This window comes from Micropterus salmoides, unplaced genomic scaffold (genome assembly GCF_014851395.1).
Source record: "Micropterus salmoides isolate LMB-PRFRI ecotype aquatic unplaced genomic scaffold, ASM1485139v1 Ms_hic_scaffold_3, whole genome shotgun sequence".
Classification (NCBI taxonomy): Eukaryota; Metazoa; Chordata; class Actinopteri; order Centrarchiformes; family Centrarchidae; genus Micropterus; species Micropterus salmoides.
In genome coordinates, this window is record NW_024042261.1 from 15531071 (window position 1) to 15541395 (window position 10325).

Here is a 10325-nt window from a genome sequence, read left to right on the forward strand (position 1 = left end):
TTGAAATGTTTGCTACAATCCCCTCCGGTGAAGCAGGTGGCAGTATGTAGAATATTAGCTGTAACAGTGGTGGGAAGCCAATAAAACAAGAAGAAGAACAACGGCAGCGTATTTCACTCGCAAATGCCTCTAAAAATAAGATACATATGAACCAGATAAATGATTGACAATGTGCGAGTAAAGACTGCAGCATACAGTAAATCTTCTGCATGAATGTTTATGATTATTGACTAGGTAGTACTTAGCATTAATAAATTAGAGACCAAAGTAGACTGTGCTTGTTGCTCAAAGATTTAATGAATAAAAACAACCCAGAAAAATGTAACAGCTGTAATTAATATTATGCCTAGTGGTAAACTACATGTGACATTATAATAATAACACAGGTCTCCCTATTAGTTCCAATAATGAATAAATTTAAGAAATATGTAAACATTATACTTAATAGCCTATAGTATGAAATTATCATAATACTTTTATTTAATTTCAGAATATTATAAAGAGTATATAAGAACTTTTTTCAGTGTGCTCAGGTGGGGGGAGGGGGGCTAACAATTTCCTTTTTTATTTTACTTATTTTCAAATCCCAATGTTGACAGGTATGGTTTTGATTATTATAATATGTTGTGATTTCCTTACTGAAAATATATTCATATATTTTTACAAATATATAACAATATTTTATGATTCTTAAATGTTAATGAATAGAGATTTACATTATAATTGTAGTCATGTAGCAGAAATTTAAACCACAGAGAATTAAGCAAACAGAGAATCCATAAAGACTACCGTAAATGTTTTCAAATGTTAGTAATCTTTGTCTCTAGATGAGATGTGGTATGAATGTGTGACAATTGTCTTCTTCCCTCTCAGAGTTAGAGCTGTCCAAGCTGGAGGAGATCCTGACCGAGTCCCACCAGCTGTCACCGAAGGCGAAGGTGGTGAAAAACTCCACGGTGAGGCGGAAGAAGAGGCCCCTCCCCCACATGCGCAGCCAACATCTGGACGAGGCGCTCAGCCCCGTTACCACACCGACGGATGAGGAAGTGATTCAGAGGATCAAACAAGTGGCAGGCTCCACACAAACCAGACACCAGAGTCCAGAACACCACCACCTGCCCGGTGGCATCGCGCTCTACAGCGTCTCCAAACTGCTGCTCATCATCAGCTTTGTGTACGCGACTGATCACACACATACACAAGTGCACAATCAGTCATATAAAGATGCCTGTGTGTTTATACACATGCTCATCACATGCTCATCTCACATAAATTAAAACAGAGAGTTTTTGTTTTGTTTTTTGCTTTCCTATAAATAACTCATTGTCAGTCTCTTGAGTGTAATCTCTCTCTCCTCTCCTTTCATTGCCATCCGTAGGATCTGTCTAAGGTACATTATCTGATTAGCCAGTATAGCCAGATGCATATATTAAAAAGTAATCCCAGCATAGTTTGTAATTGTCATGTACTGATCAGCTACTTAAGGCCGTTGTGAATTAATGCAATGCAAAGGGGAAGACTCATTTGTTGACTCTCCTCTTTTCCTTCTTCAGCCTGGTCCTGCTGGTGTTCCTCAACATGATGCTGTTTTACAAGCTGTGGATGCTGGAGTACTCTGCACAGTCCTTAACAACCTGGCAAGGTCTGCGGCTTCATGAAAGGTACACACACACAAATGTACACACAACTTTTAAATTTGCCCCACCCATCATTGATGCAGAACTCATTTATTTCAAGGTGCTTAATTTATATTTTATATTTTAGAATAGGAAAAAGCATTACCTATCACTGCAGAGGTGAGACTTAGTGGAGTTCTGCTGTAGTTATTTGGCTGTCTGCCCAAAAGGCGACCATACACAAATATATACATACAGTTACAGACATACACACTGTTAAACGTACACACTAAACTATATCCATATGGCCGTTGACGTGTGTGACATGAAAACACTGAGCTCTTAAAATTACCCCTGAATAGCTGTGGGCTTACTGAAACAATTTACCAAACTGTTTGCTGGCAGTTCCTCAAAATGGAAATCATGCTTCAGTGGCTGCACCCTGATGTTTCTAATGTGTGTGTGTTTCCCAGTAAACTGCCTCAGACTCAGATGGAGTGGGCCCAGCTCCTCGAGGCACAGCAGCGTTACCATGACGCCGAGCTGCAGAAGTGGAGGGAGATTATCAAGTCGTCAGTAGTGCTGCTCGACCAGGTACTCAGACACACAGACATTTGTGTCATCACAACTGTGATGTGTGATGTTAGTGATGTTCCCAACTGTTACCAACTCCCAGAGAATTTGCCTGCTTCTGTATGGGGTCACTGGGAGACGGTGTATATATACCGGTAGACGCTTTCAACGGTAACTACATAAACAAACGGGACTGCGCATGTGCATTACTCTGGCCCACACTTAACTTCCAGCAGACTTCCGCAAACAATCCATAACAAGTAAATAACCTTAGCTAGTATTTCTTGCAAGTCGAAGAAAATGAAAGGCCAAACTGAAATGTGATAAGGTCACACTACCAGACCAGCCGAAGAAAGATTTGAGACAAGAATGTTTTTCTACCGACCTGTCTGATTTGCAGTGTTTCCCACAAAATGACAGCGTAATTGAGGCGAGCGCGTGTTGGACGGATTTGTGCGGCGGTGTTCATGATACTAACCATTCAACAGACAGACTGGTCTGCTGTCAATGTGTTTAAATATTTAAAAAATATATATAAAAATAAAACCAAAATCGATATGTCAGCGCTGCTAATGTAGAGGGCTGCCACAAATAAATGAATGTATGGGAAACACTGTACTGGATATCACTCACCACATTAGCCAGTAATCACAAACCCAGTTATAAACAAACAGAACAGAAGTTAACTTCGGGCCGTGCGCATCACCTTGGCAACGCGTCAGATGAAAGCGTCTATATATAACTTGATTTAACTGAGTCCAGCCCTGGACTCTGTGTTGTGTTGGGTGGAGAAATGATGAACAGAAGCCTTGCATCTATTTGTGTGCTGTCATTTATTGTCTGGATAGAAAAAGAAAACCGTATATACTATAGAAGTTCAACTGTTAGCAACACAACGGGCTAGCGTGTATGCCAAGAGCAATATTTCATAGCTCGAAAAACAAATCACACCTCCTCTGCTAAGTGTAGTGTTTCGTGGTTATATTAACTCAATGCACCATTGCCACTACTCGCAGTGGAAAACCTGTTACCCTTGCCTGCTGTACTGTTAATATCTCACAATATGATTCAGGAATTTCTATGCAAAACATAGTGTCACTTGAAATATATCACTATGATGTAACATTTGCCCACCATTAACCTCAAGAATCATACAAAACAACAAAATCTGTTGCACAACATTCAGGGTGCCAGTGCTTTTATATGTGACTTGCTCAGGGACACATTGGTGACTGTGTCACAATGGGGAATTGAACCCGGATCTCTCACACCAAAGGCATGTGCCTTATCCACTGAACCATCACCACCCCATTAAAATATCTGTAAAAATTTAATTTTCAATCCTTGGTATATCACAACAGAATTGCTCATTAAACCACTCCACCCCAAAAGTGAGCACTTTTACTTTCCCAGTCAACATGTATATGGACTGACCTGATGCTATGTTTTCAAATGTTTTATTAAACCAGCTAACACATTGTTTCTTCCTGTTGTTTCTCACCTTTAGATGAAGGACTCTTTATTGAACCTCCAGCGAGGCATTGGCTTAAGGGACTACAGCTCTGAGGCTGAAGAGAAGAGAAGTCGCTATCACTGACACATCACCAGAAGGCCATGAGGGCATGCTGTGCAATATAGGACCTGTTTTGTTTGTGAGCCAGTATGCAGGCAGCAGCAACAGAGAGAGAGAGAGGACAGAGGGGGGAGGTGGGACCAACAGTGAGCTGCTCCAATAGACACAAAGAGGGGAACAGTCGTCTCCAGCGCACAGAGGTTAAAACCCCCAGGAGGAGGAAATCATGGAGTGCCCCAACCACACACAGGAACTGAGGTGTCCCCAACATCACTGAGGCATTGTGGGAAGGTGCAAGACCTGCTCCTTCTCTACCCCTGTGGGATAACCGTTTCCTTCAACTCTCTTTATTTCCAAGTGCATCCTACTGTAAGCCATGTCGACCAGACAGTGGCAGAGAGAAAGAAGGAAAACTACTGCATGCATTTAGACAACCTAGATCCCCTCAGTCAGTGTTAACGTGGTCCAGTTCCAGTCTATGTGTGTCAAAAAAAAGAAGAACAGGAGACGCGGCGAGATCGGGTCAGAGAACATGGGGTCCTTTCGAGTCTTAATGGCTTTCTACACTCTCTAGACTGTTCCAAACCAATCGTCCCCTAGAGGTCCTCGCTGCAGCGTCCCTTCAGTAAACCTCCGCGTGATCAGAGTACAGTATTGTCCCACAACCAAAAAGGAAAAGAAGTGATGCAGCTGGGAGCTTAGCTCCACCGATCAGTCCCTATTGCCTTGTCTGAACCTGGCCTGTATGGTCTTTGTCAGGGCTGGTTCCCTGTCAGACCATTAGTAGAATCTGAAGAATCATGAGACCTAGGCCAGTATTTTTACCCTTATACACAATTCACTTATTCAGTTGCCCCTGCCAGTGTTAGCTACCTTACATTGCATTATTCCTCATCCTGCTAATGAAGTGGAATGTATTAGCCTGTGCAAAAAGGACAGACTTTGATGAATAAGTTGTATTCATCTTTTTATAAAGGGATGCTGCAGCCCGACTAATAGGGAGACCTGTGTTCTTACATGTTTTATTACTAAACTGTGACTATATCTCTTTAAAAATGTTTCAAATTAGAAAGAATTCTATGAATATATTTGAAATATATAAGAATATTTCATTATTTAATATATATTTCAAAATATATAAACATTACCTATATTTATTGTTAATTTATGTACATAAAAAAATTATCAGAGCTCTAGACCAGTTAAAGAATTTCTAACAAAAGTGTTTTCTTCTAAAAATGCATGCCAGATATGTCTGTGACATGTCCAGTGTGCAAGTATGATTCTGCATTCGCGCGATTATCTTCGCGCATGTGTGTGAGTGTGTATGAGTGCGTGCGTACGTGCATGCGTGCATGTGCGCACAAGTGTGTGCTGTAAAGTGTGACATTTTTACCATTCCACACTTGTATGTTTCTTAATTTTTCTTTTCTGGCTCCTGCAGCCAGACTGCCTTTTTTAATGCTAATGCATTTGGATGCCGCCTTGCATTAGCCCCACCAGGGTACAGTTTACAATCGAAGAGTTTTGTTCCAAAATGACATATCCAACATTTGAAAACAATGTTACGCCTACTTTTACAAAATAATTGGTTATTTAAACTATTAATAAATGTAGCTTAAATTCATGGTTGACAAATAGAAGAAGACAGACTTGAGCAAAAACATTTTTAACATTGAATGATGAACTTTTTCTCATGTAAATGGATATATAACATTTTGGAGATGAACCCTTCATCTGCCCTCTGTGAGCAACTCTTTGTCCATGTCACCGTATTAGTGGCTTGACAACTCTTTGCTAAAAGGAATAGTTTGACATTTTGAGAAATTCACTTATTCCCTTTCTTGCCAAAAGTTAGATGATTGCTACCACTCTTGTCTGTACATTAAATATGAAGCTGCAGCCAGCTAGCTAGCTTTGCAAGCTCTTTTTGCTTAGATAACCATCTCCTGGCTTTCGGGACGGGAGTGTACCTATGTTCCTCTGTTCAGTATCCTCTTGACATGGGCCAGTATGTTGAAATCACCCAGCTATAGCTTAAAGATTACTGATGTTATACTCAAATTTGCGAGCAAGACCGTTTTCTTGACTTTAGACATTGATATCTCTACAGTGGACAAATGGATGCTTACTATTCAGTGTGCATTTTGAACATCCATCTCCTTTTCTTTTGCAATTTGAACTGCAAAGAATGCCCTTTCCAATCTCTTACAATGTTTGTTTATATGAAAGGGCACTGACTGGGAACATAGGTGTGAGCCCATCTTTAAATTTTCCCTTTTTTTCTATTCTTTATGCTAAGCTAAGCATCCCCTGGCTGTAGCTTCATATATAGCCTGCAGATAGAAAGCATATAAGAAAGCAAATAAGCATATTTTCTAAAATGCAGCTAGTTCAACCCATATTATACTCTCCCTTCCCCATTTGAAGTGTCTGTCTTGGATGCAATGAAAGCATGAGAATTAACTTTACGCAACTAAATTGAACCAAAAGAAAGAATTAGAAATGTACGTTCACAAATTATTATGTTGTTTTAAATGAAGTATTTATCATGTATGTCATGTATGTTATATGGATCAGGTGCAGGAAAGAGCCTCTCTTAAGAGTTTGCCAACAGAGACCCCTGACAGCAGACAGACTTCAGCGATGAAAGCACTTCCAAAAATTAAAAATACTTCCTTTTGTTTAAAAAAGAGAAAGTGAAGCACTTTAAGGCCTTTTCAGGTAAAGAATGAAAGAAATAAATGGCAGCAGTTTAGTTTAGAGGGGAATGCAGGGCTGAGGAAAATGTTTCTAATTTGTGTTGTAGTTAATTTGACAATCACACTGGTGATTTACAACTATCAGTCATTAGAAATTTTGGATTTTAATCCTGCTGGTTTGTTACTGCTCAAAAATTGTATTATTCTGCCCAAATATAATATTTGGCTATTATTCTATTTAATGTGATTACATGTGAATATCTTTCAATGTCACTTCCCAAAGCGCAATCTAAGACTGAAACGTTCTTGTATATTTCAGGGCAAGGCAAGCATGAGTGAATTGTATGAGGGAAAACGAATCTTTACTGTGTGCCTGCATGGCGTGTTACTGACTGACTTTGTTGAAAACAGCAGAAAAGCTTCAGGATTGGACCACTGCTGTGTGTGTGCGAATATTACATTTGAAGACAGCACTGAGTAATGATAACCCATGGGAACCTTATGAGCTGAATGTGAGTGGTTGGAAATGTTTTCTGTTTTATAGAAATCACTTCCACAATCCTGACGACGCTGAAAGATTAAAGTGAAGCTGTGCTTTGTGTATGTGATGGTACAATGTGATTGAAATGCTTTAAAGAGTTTGTTTTTCAAAGTGTATGATGAAATGGATTTTTCTTTTTCAGATGCTTGAAGTATTTTTTTGTTTGTTTAGAGATTACAAACATTCTCTTACTGTTTTGATGGAGACACGGCACATGTGAGATTTAGTTGGTTTTACTACCCAGCTCTGGTTTTATTGACACCTGATTTCACCCTTGGAACACTGACATTGTATTTACTGTGAAATCGTTTATAGTGACACACAAGTTTTAATATTGAACTGCTGTAAAACCCACATCAACTCTGTCCAAATTACATATTCAGGCTTTGGGCCTCCAAGGAACTGTCACAGCAGACCTGAATTTAAGTTCATCAATTTCAATAATTATGCAAATTAGGTATTTTCTCATCATTCCCTTCAAAACTCCATGATTGTCATTGCCACCAACAAATTTGACTTAAACAAATCTAATCGATTTCTCACAGATAACACCTGTTTGTTGTGTTTTGCTTATTTTTGTATTTAGTCTTTCTTTTCTAGTGTGCACTCACACAGTTACCTGCGTTACACGAATGATTGTATGATTGCTATCGCTGCACGGCTGTGAAACCAAGGTGACCCCGAGAGTTCTGGATGCCACCGTTTTGTCACTAACAACAAATGAATTGTGCGCTGTATTAATTGGAATTTGCCTTGCTGTCACAGAGCCGGCGAGACATTTGTGCAACGCCACCCATACAACACGTCGCTAACAGCCTTGGTTAACACACACGGTAGGAATCACACACAACCTTCTGAAAATGGCCACTCATCAAACTCACAGCAAATGCTCTTCTTTGAGTGTGTCTTGATAAAATATGTCCTGGTGTAGATCTGTTCAAAAAGAATTCTACTGTATGTTTTTTTAGAAAATGTTTTGATCTCTAGAGAGACTTTTAGTGAAATTTATACATGAGATAAATATACTCTAAGTATATGTTGTGTATATCTGCAGTGTGCAAATACACACACACACACACACACACACACACACACACACACAGACAGACAAAAGAAACCAACCTGCGCTGTGCGTAGGTTTTGACTTGCCGGTGACTTTTCCTCATAGAGACTGATGATGGAAGTGGCTTTCTGGTTCATGTGAAGTAGAGATTGGAAGTATGAATAAAAAAGTATATAATATACAAGTGTTGCTATTTTTGGAGTACTTTATTTTTACTTTATTCACACTCATTTCCAGAAAATGTGTGACTGAATCTCATACCATAGGGGAGAGCGGGGTAAGTCGTCTCGTGTGTAAGTTGTCACACTGCTCATAACTCCAACACTAGAGGCCCTATGTCAAAAATGAAATGGCCATTTTGTTTGACTTCTTTTTCTATGTTCAACTTCATGTTCACATGTGGTCACGGTCACTCTAATCTGAGGTGAGCACAATTTTATTATTTTTTTGCAAAAGTAAAACATTTGCACTTCACATTTTATGTATTCCAGCCTTATTAGTTATGAATGTTCAAAATGATAACTTTGCACAAAGTAGAGGAGACAATAACGTGTCTTTTGATGATGAAGAAAATTATCAACAGAAGACAGAATGACAGTACGCCACCTGACATAATGTTAAAGGCAGTCAGGCAGGTGAAGTTGAAGAACAAATCAATCAGAAGTACAGCTAAGAATTTTGACGTAAGCCGCTGACATCTCTTCTATGTGGACCCATTTTCATATAGTATTCGAAAGAAGACGTGGTTTAAGTGTGTGAAATGCAACAAATGGGCCTGTGATGCTTGCACCTCAGGCCAGGCAGTTTATGTGTGCCAGAACTGTGACTCTAAAGACATGTCTGATTAGTCAGATACATATGTAGGTCGTACAAAAATGCACATTGTTGCATTAGTGTGTTTAAACACCACATCTGTTTAGTTAAGAAGTTACACATTTAATAAAGTTATCTGCAGCATTACATTCAGTTACCATAGATCTATTTGCACTCCAGAGAACGTTTGATTTTAAAGTTCAAAGAAAGAGGTTGTCCCACTTAATGTGTGCTCTGCAAACATTTTTGTTTTGAATTAAATTATTTATTTTCCAAATTCTCTAGGCTTGATTGTTGATTGATTTTACTTTTAGTTCTGGTAACAATTTGAAATTGAAATCAATATTCACAATTAAATGTTGTAACTGTTTGATAATCCTGTGTGACAACTTAACCAATGCAGTGTGACAACTTACCTGACGATGGGGCAAATTGTCACAAGTGCACACTCTCTATTCAACAGTCTACAGCTCCATAATGAGATAAGATATGAAGATGTAATGAATACAAAACTTCTGGCCAAGACTTCATTCTTTCATTTGGAATGACATTTGTACCATTGTGATGTACGGTGCTCAGTAAATATTAGATGGTGTGAAAAGTGTGACAACATACCCCGCTCTCCCCTATATGTTATCCCTAAAGATCCAGTACGTTTGACCTCAGGAGACGTTACAGTGGAGTAGTACAGAGGGAGATTGCATGAGGCACCAAGATGAAATATTAATCTTCTAAAAGTTTTGATTTCTAAAAATAAAATCTAATAAAATATTGATGTCAGCTATTGGAGCTTTACTACACACAAGTTTCTCGTAACCTGCAGTCTGCCCATAGGATATCCTTTGGCTCCTTATCTCACTTTTATTACCGTTGCATGAATTCCCTATTAATTACTACTGCCCCTATGTGAAATAAACTCAGCGAGTGAGTGCAGGTGAAAGCTATGATGCAAGTCCACATCATGGAGGCTAAACAGGATGAGACCAGCACTGAAACGAAAGTATGTTCACTGTTTTTATAGAATTCAAAAAAACTAAAAACCCTTATTAGTTTGTTTGTTTTTTCTCAAGTTTTGTAGAAATGTGTTAATGCAGACAATACATAAGCCATTAGCCTGTGCCTCAGTCTAATATTTTATACATTAGAGTGCCAACAGGTGACTTGTAGAAGATTCCCAAATGGGCAACAGTGCTGCTGCTTTAGCTTTGCTCTTTGTTTTGGAGAGGGTGTTTCAGATTCTGAATGTGTTGTTGTGTGGTGACTTTCACTATTCACCTCTTGTCCTACTTATTTCAGTGATGTTGGGACACGTCCTATTAACCTATACACTGTATTTCCTAAAGACTGGCAATTACAACATCTGTATTTTTGAGATGCAGCCTGTTTTGATGTCATGGTATCAGGTTGTGGTGTCCTGTCTAGTCTCTAATTGTGATACAGTTTT

At 39.0% G+C, this 10325-nt stretch overlaps 1 protein-coding gene across 9 annotated transcripts in view; it reads left to right on the top strand.

Annotated features, from left to right (window-relative positions):
- The window catches only part of gramd1bb (GRAM domain containing 1Bb), a 113081-nt gene extending 104829 nt beyond the window's left edge, over nt 1-8252 (top strand). For 7 of the 9 annotated variants that reach the window (XM_038693520.1, XM_038693523.1, XM_038693522.1 and 4 more), the window contains 5 exons: nt 874-1174; nt 1379-1390; nt 1554-1661; nt 2090-2210; nt 3697-8252. In XM_038693520.1, the coding sequence (XP_038549448.1) occupies nt 874-1174; nt 1379-1390; nt 1554-1661; nt 2090-2210; nt 3697-3786 (632 nt within the window). In that variant the 3' untranslated portion in view covers nt 3787-8252. The remainder of the gene's footprint in view (nt 1-873; nt 1175-1378; nt 1391-1553; nt 1662-2089; nt 2211-3696) is intronic. The other 2 variants (XM_038693521.1, XM_038693525.1) reach the window with 1 other exon arrangement.
- Nucleotides 8253-10325: the final 2073 nt, after the last annotated feature.